This window comes from Drosophila mauritiana, chromosome 2L (genome assembly GCF_004382145.1).
Source record: "Drosophila mauritiana strain mau12 chromosome 2L, ASM438214v1, whole genome shotgun sequence".
NCBI lineage: Eukaryota > Metazoa > Arthropoda > Insecta > Diptera > Drosophilidae > Drosophila > Drosophila mauritiana.
In genome coordinates, this window is record NC_046667.1 from 7,736,847 (window position 1) to 7,758,110 (window position 21,264).

At 42.1% G+C, this 21,264-nt stretch overlaps 3 protein-coding genes across 5 annotated transcripts in view; all 3 read right to left on the reverse strand.

Moving 5' to 3' along the window:
* Positions 1–30: 30 nt before the first annotated feature.
* On the reverse strand, positions 31–1,465 carry LOC117141265 (serine protease inhibitor 42Dd). The gene is made up of 4 exons (XM_033304637.1): positions 1,439–1,465; positions 544–1,382; positions 327–489; positions 31–269 (listed from the first exon to the last, which is right to left on the reverse strand). Exons 1-4 carry the CDS (start codon positions 1,449–1,451, stop codon positions 130–132), a joined length of 1,155 nt encoding a protein of 384 aa, XP_033160528.1. The 5' UTR covers positions 1,452–1,465; the 3' UTR covers positions 31–129.
* A 206-nt stretch (positions 1,466–1,671) lies between these two features.
* Positions 1,672–3,063, reverse strand: LOC117142584 (serine protease inhibitor 42Dd). 3 transcript variants are annotated; one of them, XM_033306667.1, is made up of 4 exons: positions 3,028–3,063; positions 2,141–2,958; positions 1,935–2,081; positions 1,672–1,853 (listed from the first exon to the last, which is right to left on the reverse strand). In XM_033306667.1, exons 1-4 carry the CDS (start codon positions 3,056–3,058, stop codon positions 1,800–1,802), a joined length of 1,050 nt encoding a protein of 349 aa, XP_033162558.1. In that variant the 5' UTR covers positions 3,059–3,063; the 3' UTR covers positions 1,672–1,799. The 3 variants fall into 3 exon arrangements, with proteins under 3 accessions (XP_033162558.1, XP_033162550.1, XP_033162567.1); XM_033306659.1 differs by having other exon boundaries at positions 1,919–2,081; XM_033306676.1 differs by having other exon boundaries at positions 1,733–1,853; positions 1,930–2,081.
* Positions 3,064–4,691: 1,628 nt separating this feature from the next.
* The window catches only part of LOC117150687 (protein split ends), an 82,394-nt gene continuing 65,821 nt past the window's right edge, over positions 4,692–21,264 (reverse strand). Inside the window, exon 2 of the mRNA XM_033317733.1 lies at positions 4,692–9,108. Within this exon, the coding sequence (XP_033173624.1) occupies positions 6,442–9,108 (2,667 nt within the window). The 3' untranslated portion in view covers positions 4,692–6,441. The remainder of the gene's footprint in view (positions 9,109–21,264) is intronic.

A 21,264-nucleotide genomic window follows, 5' to 3' on the forward strand; every position in this document is an offset into this window, starting at 1 on the left:
AATGTTCATTTATGAATGAAACTAGTTAAGGACGATACAAATTTTTCTTTATTGTTTTCGCAAGAATTCACTTTTAGCAATTTATGAAAAAGGTGCAGAGCTTCTCGACTATCAGATACCAGTTACATTCTATATAATTATACGGTCAAAGGCATTGCTCTTCTTCAAAGGATCAACGACTCGGCCACGGAAATATATGTTGTCATCATCGCGAATCATGAAGACAAAGGGACTATTGACTGTAAAAGTAACCAGACTAGCCGCATAATCTGAAAAATACCACAGGCAGTCAAGTAGGAACATGATACAAATTCGCCATAATTTACCAGATAATCCTCGAATGGGGCTCGCAGAAGCAGATCCTGCGGACCCGCCTTCTTCGTCGATCTCTATAAAGGCTTTGTGTACGACTTGGCTGATTTTGGTGCCAGACTGGTTCAGTAAGACGCTGATATCCGACGAACTGTTGAAGAGATCCTGTATTCCCATCTGTAAATTGAGAACCATGTAGTTAATTATTTAATGTGCACAGAATCCACCAACGCTTTTGAGAGTTTCTACGAGCTCCATGCGGAAATCGAACTTAAATTTAGGAAGCTGCACATGTACATCCATTTCAGTGAGGAGTGTCTGAGGGTAACTTTCGATTGTGGCTTCTGCCTCATTTAGGGACCCATTGTCCTTGGGCAGAACGATTACCATTGAGATGTTTGAGTACGCAAAAGGCAGCTCAATAATTTGGACTATGGGCGAAGTACGCATCTTAAATCGACCCACTTGCGACATCATATGGACATTTACTTGGTAACTTTTGGATACATAGAATACCTTGGGCTTGGTGTACTTTTTTTCGAATCTCGTCTTCCAGTAGCCCTTGAAGAAAGCTGCGTTGATCATGACTCCACTTTCATCGGGCGTCAAATCACTGGGTGTTATAATGTCTTTCACATTATCTAGCGTCTGGTCGAGCACCCAATCGTTTATAGCCCAGGCTGCCTTCGATCTATCGGCCAGATTAATGGCCTCTGCCTCGGCCCTAAAGTGCTTATTGACTAGTTTATTGTACCGCTTGTTAACACCAATTGTTTCGCTGACAAACAAGCGATTCACCAATTGGAGAATCGATACCTTCTTGCGCCTTTCGAGTTTAGTCAAAAGCTCATCATATATAGTAGCTACATTCTTTTTATCCTCTGGCAGATTTAGAGCCGTCCTTAGTTCATTGGCTGTATTTCCATCTGCTCCCATGAGGATCATGCTCATTCCAATCTCGACGCATAGAGGCGAGGCAATGATGTTATATTGTTTATTATCCTGCAAAAAGCTTCGGTAAAGTTGTTTGGTGAATTGACCTAGCACTGACGTGGTCAGTAAGATCCAACCTTTGGAAAAGGAAAAGAGTCAAAGGTAAGCGAGTAGAAAGTATGGCGCTACTCACACATGCACTTCATGCTATACTCTGTAAGTAAGGTCATTGGAAACTAAAAGTAAAAGCCCCATGCTTTAAGGTTTTCAAGAGCATTGATTTGTTATAGAACACTAAATCCATTATCTACGCTGTTAAACGGAGTTTTTAAGTAAACTTGTCTATATAGAAACACCTACAAAAAACAATCTCGATACAAAAAGGGAATTTTCATACCATTTTTAAGAAATGTGCAGTAAGAGAAGAATGTCTTTATTTATTTTTTAACTTCGTTTTTTCAAGTGACTAGAAAACACAACATTGTCTTAAAGATGTAATTCGTTTGGCAGTCGAACGACGCGTCCGCGGAAGAAGACGGTATGCTTGTCGCGAATCAAGAAGGCAAAAGGACGATTGACTTTAAAAGACGCCGACGCTCCTGTTTTTTCTAGAAAAGAAAAAAGAAAAATTCATTGGATGAGGTAATCTACAATGAAATGAATCATAATGTACTTTGGATATACTCTACGTGTTCTGCCGCTTCTCCTGTCGATGCTCCCCTTTCGTCGATCTCAATAAAGGATTTGTGTAGCACATTGTTAATTTTGGCACCTTTACCGTTGGTCAGAAGGCCGCTGAGATCCGAGGTATTACTGAAGATAAGGTGTATGCCCAACTGTAACTTAAAACATTGTAGATATTATAGCACTTTTTATAGCAACAGGTCCTACGTACTTTTCTTAGGGGCTCAACTAGTTCCGTTTGATATTTGATTTTAAACTTTGGTAGCTCCACATGAACATCTTTTTCTACTAGACTCTCTGAGAGTGTTCTTAGTATTTTTTCTATAGAGCTTAGATATGTGTTATGCAATGGCAGACCGATTATCATTGACAGGTTTGAGTTATCAAACGGCAGCTCAATAATTTGTCCATAAGAGTGATCAGCAATCCTAAACCTGCCCACATGGGACATCATCCTGACATAAGCTTCTCTATTATGATCTCCATAAAATACTTTTAGTTTGGTGCCCTTTTTACTAAACATAGTTTTCCAAGCACCCCTATAGTAGACGGTGTTAACTAACACTGCACTTTCATTAATTTGCAGGTCATGATAATTAGAAATTGTGCGCATGCCCCTGTGACTCTTCCGTTGGACCGCAAAGCTGATACTATTGCTTGCCTTCCTTTGACCTAAGTTGTCGTTAGCAACTTTCATGAAGGTGCTCGTCAATAACGCGTTGTAATCCTGTCTTACTTCATATGTCTCACTGACATAAAGCCGATTTGCAAAATGAAGACCATTATGTTGTTGGAGATTGGACATAATCCTTTCGTATTTCTTAACCAATTCCGTCATATCCACTGGTAGGTCAAGAATGCTTCTTAGCTCCTCGGCGGTTGTTCCTTTAGCTCCCATTAAGATCATGCTCATTCCAATTTCAATGCAAAGGGGCGAGGCAATAAAATTACTTTCTGCCTTATCCATTACCATTTCGAGTAGGTTTAGCTTGAATTTACCCAACACTGAAGTGGCAATTAAAAGCAGAACTTTGACAGGAGCATTGAATCCATTAGGCTTAGAGTTAGAAGAGTGCTTTTATTTATATTTGAACTCACCTAAAAATTGTATATTACTATTTCCCTGCATGATTCCTAAAAACTGCAATAAATCTGACAGCCGCTATTTATATACCTGCAAAAGTGAATTTAGATTCATCATAGACTGCATTTAAAAATCAATTATTCACGGATCTAAAATACATTCAGCTGTTAACTTAGGGCCTAAATGATTTAGTGTGTATTGAAAACACCTCTTTCTTCATTTTACGTTGAAATTCTTCACATCTTGTTGGGCGACACCTAGTGCTCATTCACGGAACATAAAAGTTTGATGTGTAAACACTTTTCTACTCATCATGTAAAAATATTTTCGTTGTTACATTCCAGATATACATTTTTTGTTCCTACTTTAGAAACTAAATTTAAGAGAAAATTACAGTTTCTTTTCAAATTTGTTTAACTTATACAAAAAATATATTAATATATACTCTTCTACGAAGAATTACCCCTCAATACTTACTTTAATTTTAATACTTTCAACAGCTCTTACATCGTAAAGAAAATTCCCATTGATATATTTTGCATAATATTTATCGCTTTTTTATTTGTTGTTTTTGTTTTCATTACATAAGTAATAATTTATTTTTTGTTTTCCTTTGTGTTTATTTGTTTCTGCACTACTTAAATATGAAACGTTGAATTCAAATTTGTTTTTTCATTAACTGTTTAATTTGATTAAACTTTATTTGCTTGTGGTGCATTTCATTTTATATTTTCGCTCATGCTCCTTTACCTCCCGAATTCTCACTACATTTTCTATGGTTTATTTGCTCCACAATTTGTACATTTTATTTCTGCATTCTGAATCGTCAGACATATAATAATATATATGTTGTAGTTTGACAAGACGCGGATTTGTTGCTGCATGCTTAAATAATTAAAATATATAACTTATGCAATTATTTTGTGATTTCTTGTTCATCTGGTTGCTTAGCCTTTGCACGTTAATGTTTTAACAATTTGAAGTCGATTCATTAAGCGGGGCAAAAATGCTCGTATTTTGGTAAGCATCATTCTATGTCGTATTTAAATTTAAATATAAGTTATGTCATATATAAACACTCGGGTTATGTAAAATTTGTCAATATTTTGTAATTATTTAATTATAAAAATGATTGTTTGTTTTGTTGTTTATCTCTTTGGGTTGTTAGCAAAAATGATACAAAAAATGTTTGGGTTTTTTCGCCTTCAACTATTTCCATCGCTTGTAAAATTTGGCCATAAATACACGAAATTGCTGAAAACCGTTTTGACGCTTTTGATTAACCATTATTTGTCCCTTTTTATTCGGTACTTTTCTGTTTTGATGGGTTCTATAATTTATCTATAAATTTCGTTTAGTATCGTACTGGTTCTGGTCTGGCAAATGAAACACAAAATTTGAGAGAATTCATTTACAATAATAAGTATATTTTTGTATTTATTTTGCATAGCAATTGTAATTTGTTTTTTTTTTCAATATTTTTGTTGCATTTTATAACGCTTTTAAATATGTATAACAATGAAATTTTGCATGCTAGATGTCTCAATTATAATTATTTTATATAATTTATAAAGGTTTCGTTTATCGCTTTTTAAATTTATACAACTTTACACAGTTTTAGCTTAAGATATAGACAAATTTTGGTTTGAATTTGTTTTTATGTTTTTGATGCCTTTTCTTTTTTTTTTTTGTTTTAGCTTAGAAAATGTATTCTTAAATACAGAACGAAATGTTTTCTTTTAGAAAGTACAAACACACACAGGCATAAATAGTTTATGAAATATGTTTTTATAACAAAAGTTTATAGATTTTAGAAATCTCTGCGTTCTTTTCGCTTGGCTCTTGGCTTGGGTTTATTTCCAGTTGGTTATCATCCAGAAGTTATATAGCATATACATGTTTTTCACAAAGTGTTGGCAACTAAAATCAATAGTACTCTAATCTCGTCGAAGAAAAATGATATATACAAAAAAGGGACCATTCGATGCCATTCACAATAGGGAAAGAACTTCGCCGAGGAGAAGTCTTAAGAACTAGCTAGCAAACGTGATTGTTGTATGGTTACGATCTATGAAACTAAATGCCTACAGAGCAAAGCTTACAAAGGGAAGAAGAACAGAAGACTATAATTATACAATTAAGAGAATTGCTCGAGTTAGATCTAGCGGCTACAATAAATATTAATCTTTATGTATATGTTTATGCTTCTCGCTAAGGCTTAGCATTAATGAATAATCCGCACTTGCTGCTCATCATATATCATATTCTGCGATATATATAATATATTACTCACTTTTGTATGGTATAATTTTAACGCGGTAACTTCTTATTTGTAAAAATGTATTATACTTTCATTATGATGAATTATCTTAGAATTGTTTATCATTTGTTTTTTTCTTGTTGTCTGTGGTGGGTTCATTTTGTGTGTTTTCTCTCTCTTTGCTCCATCAACTTGTTTGTTTAACTTAAAAGTAGGATTAAACTTAATGTAATTACATTGGTTTCCAGAGGGCGATGCCCACTGTCATAAGAACCAGCTGCCTGTGTGACCAAAGAAAAACCTTTCCTAAATTTTGTTTCGAAAGCCTCGCTTTGAATATTGTTTTGGGTTTAAATGTCTTGCAGAGCTTACGAGATAAAAATAATAACTTAATTAGGTTAAGCAGTAAGTAGTAAAAAACACGCACAAATTTGTCGTTGAATAATATACAAAAATTTAATTTTTTTTAAAGCTTTGGTTTCATTTATAATTTCTGCAAGCAACGTTTAAAGTTTTTTTTGAAATGGAGAAGCCTATATAAATTAGTATTTGTCCTTTTTGTTTTTAAAAGTGAGATCAATTCAAGCTGTTTAAAAGCGTTTTGAAATGTTTCTTAAAATTTTGAATAGATTTTGCATAAGGGTAAAATGTTTTCCAAAGAAAGTTTTAAAATTCCCTGGGTATTGATGTCGATTTCACAAATTTAAATTTGTATATAATAGGCTTCTAAATTGTTTTTCACAAAAGCATTAAGACTCACGGAATATATGAGGAGGCTTATGAATCTTATAAAAATAATTTAATAAAAAAAATTGTCAATTGATATTTAGCTTTTAAAACAGTTTGCTTTGAATGCCCATATTTAAATAAGCAAATTATTAATATACATATGCTTTGAAGTTTACAGTGCCGCTCCTTTACATTGAACTAATAATTGAACAATTTAAAAGCAACTTTTGCCACCTAGATTTCATTCCTTTCTGGCTGTGAAGCATTCTACTTTCACTAAAATACCCCTACAATGAAAAATATGTGCGTTCAGGCTTTGTGCTTGAATATCGGCTGCACTTTCTCCTACAAAAGAAATGGGATTTTAACTAAGTTCTAACTGTTCTGTTCTGTGTGTGTGAAAGAGCTTTTCTTTGAGAGGTTTTCGGGGCTTCTAACTCTAGGCTATTTCCTTTTTGATTTGTAACTCGCAGTTCGTTGTTGCTGATGCAGTGGTGGTTGCGGCTGCAGTGGGTGGTGCTGGTGGTGTCTGCTTCTTGCTAGCCTTGGTGGCCATCGGGGGATGTGGTGGCGCTGGATGGTGTCCAGCGACGGATGATCCACTGAGCACACTCTGGGGTGCCACCCGCTGGCGCTGCTGCTGCTGTCGCTGCTGCAATGGCATTTCGTCGTCATCGGAGTCCTCCTCTTCCGGATCCTCCTCCGCCTCCTCCTCCTGACTTTCCTCGGCGATCCTCTGATTGGTCTCGTCGCTGCCTACATTGCTACTCATTTTTTCCAGTGCATGGCAGGCAGACATCTGGGCCTTCTTCATCGAGGACTCGTCGCTGCTATTACTACTATCGAACAACTGTCCGGCAGTTGCCGCCGAGTCCGGCGAGAGGGGCGTTGTGGCCGTGGGGGGCGTGGCTAGAGCACTACTGTGGGGAGCCTCCACTTGAACCTCTTCGTCCTCATCCTCCTCGTCTTCGTCTTCATCCTCCTCCATTTCCTCGTCGCTGGAAATTTGACTGGGCTGGGGACTTTTGGGATTATTAGTTGGGTCTGCTTTATCGGCATTTTTCTCAAGTTTATCCAGATCATGCGACTCCGTGCCATTGGAAGGACTTTCCTCATTCTCTACCTGATTGTCCTCAGTTTTCTCGCCAACCTGCAGCTTTATTCTTTTGCATTCAGGTTCATCTGGCTTCTCGCAATCCCCCCCTTCACTTCCAGAACAATTTGTGGGCGTCACACTCCGCCGCAGACCATTGGTTGGAGCCTTTATGAGGGGAGATAACTCCTGTTGATTATTGTTATTAGCCCTATCCTCCATTTCCTCTTCCTCCAGTTCCTCGTCCTCTTCTGCCTCTCCTCGACCCTCTTCGACCACGTTTTCCAGTCGGGTTTGGTGCTTGAATGGCATCTTCCGAAGATCTACTTTACAGACCTGCTCTTCGAATTGTCTGCGATAGCGTTGGAGTTGCTCCGTAAGATCGGCTATGTGGGCATCCTGTTTGTGGAGCAGTTCACTCAATTGAATGTTGTTATAGCGATATTGATCGTTCTCCTGCAGTAGTCTCTGGAGTATCAGGAGGACTCTCTCCCGGTCCTTGGGCCGAGTTTCCCTGAGGGACTCCACAGCCTGCTCCCAGGGTGGTAACATGGCACTCGAGTCGGGCTCTCCGTTCAGACTATCCGTATCATCCGTGTCCGTGGATAACTCGAATTCACTGCCCAAATGGGGCTTACCATTTTGCAAGCCATGGTTCCCAGATCCTCCCGAGCTGTGATGGGTCTTGGGCTGAGTCGCATGATGCGGCGAGCTGACCACGTTCGATGAGTGGGTACTCAGGTTCAGACCAGCACTGGAGGATTGAGTGGGTGATGAGGCCTGGCTTTTGTAGTACCCATGGCTAAAGTGATGCATGTGCGTGGGGTGATGCTGGTGGTGATGTGGGGTCATGCCGCTCACCGCGACCACCGGCTGTTGACTCATCAGGTTCTTGTTGATCCTTATCCGACTCGGTTCGTTGTTTGTGGCGGCTAACGATGAGCTGCCATTACCGTTTGGCAGGGAACTGGAGCTGGGCAAAAGTTTGGCATGCTGATTAACGGTGGCTATAATGTGCTGCGACGGTGGTGGAGCACCTGCCGTTGGCTGCACCACCTGGTGGTGCGACGACTGCTGGTGGTGGGGTGAGGTGGAGGAGGTAATCTCATTGCTGCCACCCGCTGAAAACTCCTCGGGGCTGCGCATGTTCCGAAGGTTAGTTGGTGTGGGCGGTGCACCACCTGCATTGGGTGGTGCAGTGGCTGGTGCTGCGGGCAGGTGGGCGGGTAGTGGTGAGTTGCTGCCACTCGAGGAGGGGTGTGGCGGTTCGACGATATCCAGTGGTGCTGCCACACCCTCGGGCGGCGATGCTGTGGGTGGTGTGGGTGTCTGCGATCGCTCTTGCTTGATGTGCACCACCTGGTGATCCGTCTCCTTCTCCCTCAACCTCTGGCGTTCCATCACCTCCCTTTCCATTCGCTCCCTATCCTTGTCCCTCTCCTTGGAGAGAATACTCTTTCTGGGTGCCAAGGCCACATTGGGTTGGTAAGTCCTCTCCGCATACCGCTTGTCCGTACTCCGCACCACCCGCTCCGGATTCTGTAGCTCTGGTGGTTCCTGGCAGGCATAGGGTAGTGATGACAACGTGGCGCCATAGGCGTGCAGAAAAGCTTTGGTGGTATCAGGCCCCCAAGGCCGGAAGGCCGACGAGGAGTTCAGCGTGGGTGGTGTCGGATATTGCGGCAAATGTGGATAGGGTGCGGTGGCCACCAAAACGGCTCGATGCTGGCGGGGCAGGGGATGCGAGTGGGGCAGGTGCTCTCGCTCCCTCTCCCGCTCCTTCTGCACACAGTGCGCATACATGACCTGGTACTGATACTCCAGCGCGGAAGCGGCCACCGTCGCCCCCTTCAGCTGCTGCAGCTGCTTCTTGCCACTGGGAATGTCCATCTGCGGCTGCTTCATTGGCGGTGGCGGTGGCGGAGCCAAGGCGCCCACCAATCCATGTGGATGTCCCGCCAATCCGAGAACAGGACCCGAGCCAAGCAGACCATCATCCATGAGCATTTCCGCCTGCAAATAAATGTTTGTTTGAGTCATTAGAAAATTGATCAATCACTTTACAAGTACACAAGAAGAAGAAGTGTACATCTTATATAACGACTCTATATATTTAAATATCTATTACTATTTAAATCAACTGTCGAAAAGTTATTTGTTTCATACTGTTGCTTACAGTTCTCACATTTAAATAAACTAATAGTTGATCAATTTCGGTCGAAGTTTTCCTCAGTGGAAGCTTTAAGGTTGTTAGAAAATTGATCGACTATAAAAATAGCAGTGGAAGCCTGGCAAAACCAGTAGCCATCATCAATTTGAATTGCAGTCGGCGGCGAGCGAGTGGGCTAATTATAAACACACAACCGAACTACCCAGGGAGCGATCCTCGAAAGCCAGACACCAAGCCCCAAACGCACCCCGCGGCTATGGCGCCAACTGTCATTGAGACCAAACCAGAATCCGGCGGAGGAGTAGGAGGTGGAGGAAGAGGATGGAGCGTTGGAACGTTGGAACTCCACTGGCGGCGGCTTCATCCTGGTCCTGTAACTGCATACCGCTTTGAAGTGGCTGCCAGCAGTTGTCTCATTCTACATACTACCACTCATTATACCCTGTACTTGGCTAAACAGAGGTATATTTTTCTATTGTTTCACGTTCAACCGAATACGAATTTCATATTATCTATAAAGAAAAAGTAATTAATAGTCTACTTTTCAACTTTTATGCACGACCACTTTGGAGTGGTAAATTAAAAAATCATTTTAAAAATACGAGGCATTTAAAAGTTGAAACCAAAAGTCTCCCACATATTTGCATTATCAGCACGGTTAAAGGAAGAAGCGAATTGAGCAGGAAAAAATGAAGAGGAGCATTCCCAGCCGGTTCCGCGGTTTGCGTGTTTGTGTAGCTGTTAAAATGATTGGCACTGCGTCCAATTATGGACAAGGCAACCTCGGCTGCATTCGCAGCAGCCATAAAGTGATTTTTGAATGGAGGCGGCGCCATTATCCATTACCCATTGCCATCGCCATCGCCAGCTTCATGGCCAACTGCGTCCTCGCGCCCCTTGCCAATACCCATATCCATACCCATACCCATCCTCATTTCCAACGCAGAGGAGGTGTCACAGCGGCAGTTAAACAAATGGCCAACGCAAACGATGGCGATGATCGAAACGAGTCTGTAGGAAGTCGCCTCTTGGAGATTTGCCGCTGAGTTGGTAAATGGTTAACCGAAAGGTGGGCTAATGATGATGGAGATCTGTAGATCCCAGAGCCGCAGATCAGCGAGCGTGTCAACAACGGCTCATTAGCATAATCATGGCATTGGGTTTCAGCTCTTAGGGGAGCCACCATTAAATGTTCAGCTCAAGCGACCAGTTCTTGTTAACTCCTTCCCTTTTGGGGGCCCGCAAAGTATGCAACATAGGTTAACGACTAACTAGACCTATTCGGCCATAATTTCAATCTTTGCCTGCTATTGGGTTAACGAGTTGGACCCGAAAAAAAAAAATACAACCACCAGAAGGATAAATTGAAAAGAACAGCACTCCAAGGGGAGAGATTAAGCTGGGCGACATGCCCCCAAAACTGGCGACAATGGCAAACTAAAAAAAAATATATAAAAAATAAAATAAGACACACATTGGTGAGGCTAAGAGAGATATAGACGCAGCGATAAGAAAACTGGAAGCCAGACACATACTCGTGCCCGTAGTGAAGGCCCACAAATGAACCATTAAACAGCAAAATCATAAAAATCAAGAACCATAAAGAAGTCGTCGCAAAGGAGCGCCATCTCCAGCCCCATCCGCACCAGCGAAACCGAAACGCAGCAGGAGATGCCCGCCGCTCGAAGCTCGAATCTTGAAGCGCGGCGACCGACAGTCGCTTTAACTGTAAGCAGATGGCAGCCAGCGATAGATGATGAGGCTCCGGAGCTGCCAAGGAGCTACAACGTGCACATAGCGAAAAAATGGTGAACTCTGTGGTGCATCTATTACTTCTCACCCACTTGATAGTGTAATTTCGATCTTTAAGTAATGGATTTGGTTTGTCCTATGGTTTATGGTGAGACTTCTGGATCACTTTTGGATACAGTGAAATCGAAAGAGGTGTTTGACACTCCGATTTTTCCCAGTGCCTTGGAGCAGTGTGGCTGAGTAGCAGTCGGCAGCTCAGTGACTCGAGTCTCCATGCTGGCGCACGCGTCTTCGTTGACGGTGCAATGACAAATTGCACCATTGGCAGAGGCGGAGGAGCTGGAGGGGTGGCCATGGGCAGCGTCATCTTGGTTGCGAGTGCGGGTGCAAAGATGGCACCGTTTGGTTTATTTTCAGCAGACACGGAGCGAGACGCAGTATCGACGTTGCTGGTGCTTAAGTCCAAGGTCTTTTGCCATAACTCAGCACCATGGATGATGTGCAGCGGTGCCAAGAGAGGTCGCAACAGATCAGTATATATTAAAGCGTCTGGATAATACTCTACTCTCGCTAGAAATGATTTGATATCCCGTTCCATATGTTACAAAATACTTAGTCTTTAAGTATCCGTATTAATTCCTTACCATTTAATGTTAAACCCAAAGTCTTAATCCATTGAGGATGTGGGTCTCTTTTGGTTAGTGTATCTAGAAAAATAATTGCACCCAAGTGACTGCTGTTGTGGCACAGGGGTGTGGCACGGGAGGTTTCCAAACGGGGGGGTAACCGTGGGCACGGCAGCAGAGCCATGGCAGCGACATGACTTCGCTTGACGATAAGATCATGGCAAATATTGACGACGACCGCGACGGACATGGACATAAGACTTGGGACATGGGACATGGAGATGGCGGTGGCGGTGGCGATGGCGATGCCGATGGAGTTGGATGTGAATGTGGATGCAGAGATGCCGATGGAGACGGCAAACGGCAATGGCAAACGGCGTTGACAATGAAGTCCGACCGAGTCATGTATGGGTGCAACGCCAACAACAACAGCAACATGCACAGCACAGCACAGCGGCAACAACTTGCGCCCCATTGATTTAGACTGGCAATTATGCAGCCAAAGATCGGAGTCGTCCTGCTGCTGCGGCTGCTGCAGCTTTCTTGCATGTTCCTCAATTGATGAGGCTGGTTTTGGGGCTTGGGGTTCGGGACACTGGATAGTGGATAGTGGATACTGCATGCAGTGGCGTCCATGTGGAAATGGAGCAGCGACCCATATGCATTGAACATTGCACCGACATCTTCGTCGTTTGGCTGCTGTCAGCTTCATCTGCATTTCTTGGCGTCATCTTGTTGGCGCTGCTTGTGTTGCAATGCACTTGAAAAAATGTATATTTTAATAAAAAAAAAACAGCTTATAACTGAAGATATTTTGGTAACAGGAAACTTTCAATTGCTTTTAGAGATTTCGAAATTAATACATTTGTAAATATTGTATCGTTCTCTTTTGAACTGTCTGAATAAAAGTTAAATATTTTTTTTCAGTGTACTCCTGGTTTTCTGTTGCTGTTTTTGTTCGCGTCTGGCGCTGCCCGTAAACTTGTTTACCCCGCCAAATTCGTATCGACATTACACTCGCTACTATCCCATTTCTCTTCCCTCTTTTTTCGACGGCGACATTTTACAATTTTCCATTCGTGTTGTTGTCTGCATTCGAGTTGAAAAGAGAGCGATGGTAGCGCCAAAAACAGCAAGGAAATAAAAATCAGCCAAGTAACTGAAAAAAGTAAGTTACAGAAACAGAGTCAACTGTCGTCGAGAGATTCGGAGCATGACCATGACATACACAACCAGCTCCAGAGCTCTAAACATATATGATTCCAAGGTGTTACCGAACTAAGTTTTTAACTTTAATCAATATCAATAGAATGCATTTTTAGACATACTCTTTGAACTTATACCACTTTTTATTCGATAACATTTTATCTAAGTTTCCAAACCAAAACCCTTTAATTCACCCCATTACATTCGTGTATTACTAGATTTTTCCATCTATTAACTAACCAACAACTTTATAACTCCATGCAGCTCCATTATAATAATGGCTAATTTAATTAAATAATGATCTTTAATTATATTAAATAATCAGCATTTCGAGCGCAACGCCAAGAACACAAAAACTGTAAAAGGCGCGAAGCAAATGAAGAAAACTCAAGCGAAGGAAATTAAAATAAGTATGAAAATAAATTGCAAGGGGTTGCGTTTAGAGAAATATTTAAATCCATTTTTAATGAAGTCGAAAACAAATTCCAACTCAGGTTCAGCCTGGCTGATTGCTGAGTCGAGTCCCGTGATGAGCGAGGTAAATTCCAATAGGCGGCTAATGAAACCGAATCTGCGCGTAAGATAAATAAAAAGCTAATGTGTTGTCTACTAAATCATGTTGGGGTCGCAAGGCAGTTCTGGGAGCGATTCCCTGCACTTTTCTTTTGTACCTCGAGTGCTTTTCCCTGCTCTGCACCCAGCAATTTCCCTGTCCAATTAGCGTGCGACGTTTTGAGTGATGGCACAAAGTCAGACAATGCGCAAGCGCAACTGCAACCAAGTCACACAGCGAAAAAAAGCAGCCAAACATAAGTCATAAGTTGACTAATTTATACGATTTTTTAGAATGAAAATTTAATTATTCAAATGCATACTCTGCTCTCTAGAAACATTAAAAAATATTTTCTTATAAAGCAAATTTAAAATATGTATTGAAGTCACTTGAATCAAAGAATTAAGAATTACTTTCAATTAACTTAATTCAAATTGAATTACATTTTTTGCTGTGCAATGGTCACACTTAATTTTATGCAGCGCTGTAAAAAAGAGTAACAAATTGCAACATTGCATTGCATTTTTATGACAGCTGCCTTGCCATATTTTCAAAATTTACGAGGCCCAGCTTCTGATTTTGCTCTCGGCCGCTCTAATCAAGCCTTCCATTGTGCTGCTGATGATCCACCAAAAGCGCGCAGATCCCTCCCCTTGAAAGACTCAAATTTATTGTCATTAATCATGGGGACGACTCTCCGCATCGGGTTTTCGGCTTTGACTTCGGTCTTGGACTTGGACTTAAACTTGGACGTGGACGTGGACATGGACAATTTGCTCCACGCCGCCGTTGCAACTGCTGCATAGCCATTATCATCTGTCCCGAGTCGAGTGGAGTCGAGTGGGGTTTCTTATTGATCAGCAACATGTTGCCGCAACATGGCAATTAAGGCTGGGTTCGGGCCGCAGAATACAAAGTTAGTTGGCAGCCGCCTTGGCCATCATGGGGCTAAAATTTATTTGTTGCCCGCCAAGGCTTTATTGTCTGTGCCACGGAAATGAATGGCGAATGGTCCCTGAAACGGGGTAGCTATCATATGAGAACCATTTGAATGGTGCAGAATGTGAGAACCTTTGGAAGGCATGAGAAAAATAAGAAAGGGATGTAAAGTTTTTTATTTGCCTTACACTATAAAAACGATTTTATAATTTTACGTTTAAATATTATATTTCCTTATGTACTATTAGGTATGAAATGTATGTAATTAAGAACTTTTAAAATTTTCTGGCCAACTTAAGAGTATTTCTTTCTCTACAACAGGCGCATCCAAAAAATCGAAACTTCCCTCCGCTTCGTATATGGTAAGATAAATGTTGACTTTGTCAGGTTGCCCCAATAGCAGCAACAGCCACTGCAACTACCACAGCAGCAACTGCAACACGAGCAGCAGCAGAAGATAGAGCTCTCCGCTTCATTATGGGTCATTTGTTTGCTGCATAATTGGCCAGAGCAATTGGCCCACAAAATTTATGATTTGTTTTGGCCTTTTCTCTGGACACTGTGAGAAAACGGTAAATGATTGACCCACCTCCACAGCGCTCCACACCACTCCACTTCACTGTACTCCAATCTTTTCCGTCTACCGTTGTTGTTCTTGGGCTAATGAAAATCTTTTGGGGCATGGCACCAAAATCAACATGAACATGTCCCAGCCACGCCCCCATGCCCATCAACTGTCGCTTGTCGTGGGCGTCTCTTCCTAACCAGCTCATCCCCACCAAACTACCCATTTTCCGCCCTGTACGGTCCATGTCATTTAAATTAAAAAGTTTAACCACAGCAAATTAGAGAAAACTTCTCGGCAACTTTTGCCAGCCCCAGGGGGGCGAAAAACTTCCCAGCCACGCCCCCCCAGTCAGGTCGAAGCGTCAGTCAAACTTTGCATAGAATATAGTGGTTTAGTCCAAGTCTTGGATAGTATTTGGGCTACACATCAAGAATATAATATCGAGTAGCTTCTTCAGTCGAACTCCACGAAAGTTTTTAATAAAAGCCATCTGAGTTCTTGAGATTAGATTCGAGTTTGGATTCCCTTCGGGTTTGCATTTAATCGATTGTACTAAACTATATCATGCATGCACTTTTCTCCGTGCAACCGTCGCTATAGATTTCCCAGGCAAAGTTGAAGAAGGAAAAATCCAACAGTGTGCCAGACTTTTGACAAAGTTAAGCTCCAGTTGGTTTGCACTCGAATAACGAATGACTGACAGGCAGGGAGAAAGGGTTGAGCGGAGTAGGGTATTCGGGAGTGAGGTAGCCGGGCGCAACTGGAAATGTTTGTCAAACTGTCTGTGCAGGAGACACGGCTAGTGGAGAGATTTTCGCGAATCATGAAGGTGTTTGGCATTTAGTGCTCATTGTTGACCATTTGACCTCCTCCCGCCGCCTTTCTTTTACAGTTGAAATGGCCAAAAAACTTTGCACAAAAATGCCATAAAGAGAGAGGTTTGATCGCCGGTCGATTTATGAAAATGTTCGCTTGGCTATCCTTGTTTAGTGTTTTCCAACGGCTACGTTTCGATTCAATTCGCAGTGCTTCGATTTATTTATTGCCAGCATTTCCATCTGACCAAAGATGGTCACCAGGGAGCAGCAGACGAGGGCCAGTAAAACTTTATGACCGCCAGCTGATCTCTGCGGTTCTATGAGCCACAGTCACCGGCTCATTCGCAGAATTTTCCAGGCCAAATCATGCGGGATTTTGTGACTTTAATTAGGAGCAGCTGAAGAGGATCGGATCCAAGCGGAGATCCCATCTCATCCGTAAATTCTACTGGCTCCGTTAGAGCTGCGGGCCATCGGCATTGCGTTTGGGGCTTTTGGCTCTGGGTGTAATTTTTCGTTTGTCACCGCAACTGGCATTTCATTTTATGGCAGTTCTCGGGCAGTGAGCAGGAAATGTCATTGAACCGAAGTTTGTCGCAAAATGAAACCCTCAAGCCAGGCGAAAAGCAAAAGCAAACGCTTCACAAGCTGAAAATCAGGCGGAGAAAAGTGGGTGGGCAAATGAGGAGTCCCAGCGCAAAGGCAAATGTCAAAAACATTAAAGAATGCATAAGTATGAGAGAGAAACCGCAAAAGCTTTCGCTGTTAGCATCCTTAAAATGCTAGGCTATTATATCTAAATAGGAGACAAAAGATACAGATTGCAGATAAAAAGGTTAATATAAAGGTGCATTTCCTTAAAAAACAGCCAACTGAATAAGGTTTAATATGCTTTACATTCGTAACCATTTCGTAGAGCATTCAACATTCGTTACTCACTTGGGCGTAAAAATTGTTTCTTTTGTGGCTGCCAAGCCGAGCGAAAGTCAAGTTTAATTCATTATTAATATATATATATATATATGTGTGTGTATAAAAACAATGAAAAAAGGGCTAAAAAGCGCACACACACACACTGGCAGCAACAATGGGGATAGCGTTGCGTTGGCCCAACGCCCAAAAGTATGCAATGCAATTAATGCGATGCCCCCAAGCGAGAGACATCACAGTATATGAATCACAACAATAGGAAAAGCGGACGGGGAACTCCTTGGAATTTCCCGCTTGCTCATTCTTCTCATTGTGCAACCCAAGTGTGGGGAAGTGATTTTCTGGAATACGGCAGGCTCTCTGGGGTATTCGCTTCTGTAACCCCTTTTTTTTAAAGCCCCCAAAACCCCAACTCCCCCCCTCGGAGTTACCCTTGAAACACGGCCCACACAGAATATTCGCACTGAACGGAGAAAAAATATATCCTGCATGGGGCAATACATATCCAAAGTTTTCACCCCTCTCCTTGGGACTTTTGTTGTCTAATTAAATTTCTGCTGGGGCATGCAAGCCAGTGCAACTTGCGCACAGCATTTAAACAGCAACTCGAGCGAAATCATGGGGGTTAGGGTAACCCCGGGCAACAATCCGTGGAGCACTTGAAGGGGGGCTGGAACAAAAAAAAATGGAAGCAGAAATCCCCTGCAGTCCCTGCAGCCTCCTTTATTTGCATTGCTGCAGTCCTAGCTGTTGGTTTTCTTTTTTTTTGCCATTGCTAGCTCTGCTGATTTTCTGCCGCATTTCGTTGTATCCTTGCGGGAATTTCAAATGAAAGTAGCAGTGGAGTGGAAGTGGATGAAGGAGCCAAGCCGAGCGGAGGGAGCAAAATGTCGAGAGGAGCAAAAAAAAAAATCTAGGGTTGGGTGGAAAAATGAGGAAAAAAGTAATAAAGTCATTTAGATTTGCAAAGCTTGGGGTAGATATGGCAGCAGGTCCTGCAGGGATATGCGCTCGTGGTCCACCCCAGAAAAACTCACACACATATACAAGCACACACACAGATACAAACACACACACACACACATACACTGAGAGTTTGACAGGAATTGGGCAGCAGCCGCAGCAGCGGGAGCACCTGAATTGCGGATAAGTACGGAGAAGTCGCCGTTTTTGTGCGCCCTCATTTTATTTTTTAAGTTTGGAATGTTAATGAACTCAGTCATCGGAGGACTGTAAAAAATATTTCGTATTTCTCACTCTCCCTTCGCCCCTTGCCACTTGAACGTTTGGCTTGGTCGAGAGGTTTATGCAATTTCGCTTCGCATTTCTGGCACTTCATTTGGTTGCATGCCTCCAGTGCTTCACCTATGGCCACAGCCTCCTCCTTTCATCAGACACGAATGGGTCTCTCGGGAAGGCAGAAGCAACCCAGCATCCCAGCATCCAACTAACCAACCATCCATCTATCCATCCATCCATCCATCCTGGGCTGTAGCTCATTAGCACGCCTGGATGAAGTAGATCGACCTGAAAAAAAACTATATGTATATATATGCAAGTGCTGCAAACTCTGTCTCCACTTGCAAATCTGCTGGTTTGTTATTTTAATTTGATGCCAGAGTTGTTCGGATAGTTTCTAATTATTTATGCACAAAAGATTTGCCCCTTCAACTTTTTGATCTTATCGAGGTTGCTCCCTGGTGTTGGGTCAACTGGGGTTCTGATTTTATTAGTTTCTGTGCAGATAAGTTTCAATGAGTTCTCGTATTTGATGAGGCTCTGAGCGTAAATTAACAGGTCATTTAAAATTAATTATTTCCTATTTGTTTAAGGTGAGTGGAAAAACAAAGGGGAAAATGTATATATATAATATCCGCTTGTTTCAGTTATAATAAATGTATTCAAACAGTTTTCGTTGAAAAAGTCAAATGTGCCTGCATTAAATGCCAATAATATGTATATCTTTTAAATGGCTAGTTAAATTGGTTTTAAATCTTTTCTCCATAAAAAAATATATCTTTATAAAGTACCTTGTGCAGTTAATTGTACAATCTAAACAGAATAGCACTATCTGCAGATACGTTTGGATTTCAACCACCTCTTTGTGAAGGCACAAGTGTTTGTTTGGGGCGTTTGTGGCAATGTTGCATTGTTGCACTTGCTGTTTTTGCTATTGTTGCGGGCAGATCTCCCCGCATACACAAATTAGTTATAATTATAGAGCAAAATGGGAGAAGAGGAGCCCGAGTGAATGAAAGAAATTAATTTCTCAATTGCATTTTGCCACGCATTTTATTGTCGGCCCCAACGGCTGTGAGTTTTCCGTTTTCGAAGGCGGCAACCGCGACGAAGGGGTTTTTCCCCGAGGGGGGATCGTCAAGTTTGGGGCAGTCACTGTAGGCTGTGGCGTCGGCGGCGTCTTCTTATTTGGTGTCTGTAATTTGAAACGCTTCTCTGACTCGGAAAAACTGCAGCCACATTTGCTGCTGCCGTTTGTTGGATTTAATTTCAGCTTTGCTGGCCAAAAGCGCCGCTAAATGTCTGCAGAATATTTCAAATCCACACGCAGTTTTTCCCTGCAGTTGCAGCTCTAAGTTGCAGTTTGCTGCTGCGTTTCCGCTCGCATTGAGAATTTCGCCCCTGGCAATTTTTCTAGACGCTGGCGAGGGGATTGCAATGACGACCATTATAAATGATGGTTATTTTATAATTGTGGAGTGTTCACTACAGTTCAGTTCAGTTTGGCTCGCTTCTTCGGCCACTGCATCCGTTGCAGTCGAAAAACGCATTTCGTGGCCATTTTTAATAGTCAAACAGAGAGCGATGGAGATGGATAGACAATAGACAGCGGTGGTTAAAAAAATAGTAAACAAATACGCTACAATACAAAAAACGATTCAGAAATGAAATGTATTGAGAAAACTTTTTCAATACTATTTTGTTTTCATTTAATTATATTAAAACAAACCCGAACATTTCTATAGTATTATTAAAATGTAGTTTTTGAATATTAAACTCAGCTTTTTAAGTACTTTTACTAGTGGAACCGCAGCTATTACATCGAAGGGGTTAAATAAAGAGAGATTCGGAGAGTTTACAGGCAGTTGGGCCGCCAGCGACGTCAACATCAGCAGCGGGCAGTAAATCCATCAAAGAGTTAATTGCCACATTGCCGCCAACTGGCGATTGTTGCTGCAGTTGTGGCCGCAGTCGCTGCTGCAGTAGCCAAATGGCCAAAAGGCAAAAGAAACTCGGCGCTCTCCTGCGTCCGCAAACGGTAGTTAAAGCGGCTACCAATCCACAGAGTTTTGGCCCGCCGGGCAGACAACTGAAAAATGAGCCCGAAAAAAAGCTGCCAAGTTTAGCGAATTGTTAAGCGTTCAGTGTTCTGATGCTGGGGTCTGGTCTAAAGATGAGGATGGGGCTGTAAATGAAGATTGAGTTAGTGGATGGATGCAGATGAAGATTTAACTGGGCACGTGACCGGCCAAACGGAAACCATCGAGAAACTGACATGTCAATAGAATCCGATACTCAATCTGTGCGAATTCGAGGCATCATCCATGAATGAAGTTTGGTTCATTAGTGGAAACTCGAAGCAGTGGATGAAATATTGAGGTTTCTCCAATAATTATGTCAGTTTGTTTAGGCTACTCGATATACAAGTAAAGATTCAGATTAATTTATTTTGGAATTTGAAAACAGAAAGGTCAAACATATATTTCCGAGTATTAATTAGTCATTTTGCTGACAATTACAATTCTATTTTATAGTTTTCCCCAAAAGGTGTTTCTATTAATTAACTAATTTTCCGTATTAACTAGTTAGGTGAACTTGTGTTTCTTTTTCCCTTCGATAATTGTTTCTTTATCATTTTTAATAGTCTCCCAGCACACTTGGGGAGAAATTCTTCTGGCCGTCACACACTGCGTATGAGTTATGCATTTTCTTCCTGCTTTTCCCGCCCGCAACTGCATTTCATGTGTCAAATGGCGCATGGCATAGAAAATATTGTTCGCATTCGCATTTGGATTGCATTTGGCATTCGTATACGTTTTCGCATTTTCCATTTGCATTCAATGGCAATTTCAGCATTTTTCGCCTCTGGACTTTGGCCCCATAAAACCGAGAAAATGGGGGAGATGGTAGGGGGAGGTGCACTTATATGCAAAGTGGGTGGAATTGGTGTGGCACCTTTTTGGTCGGTTTAGTGGCGAAAGACTGTATGGTCATAATTACAATCAAATTTTAATGGCCCAGTGGCGCCAACGGCAGCCGCCTGACATGGCTAAATAAGTCTTAACTATTTGTAATTGCTTTCTTTGTTGCTTTCTGCACATTCTGACGTTAAGAGCCCAGCTCTTTCCCCAATTTTTGTCGGCACTCCGTTTGCGTAATTGAAACCGCTCTTGTTGCACTCATTTCTTCTTCGGCCCACCCCATTTTTCGGTGAAACTACAAAGGATCATGGGGACCCCCGCTTAACCCTTTTTTTCTTTTTTTTCTTTTGCCGCCAACTAGAAGCGAAGGGGGGAGCTCAGGTAATTCAAACCCTTTCGTGGGGTCATTGACAGCAGCTGAACTGAAGAGTCAACGCTTTGATGTGA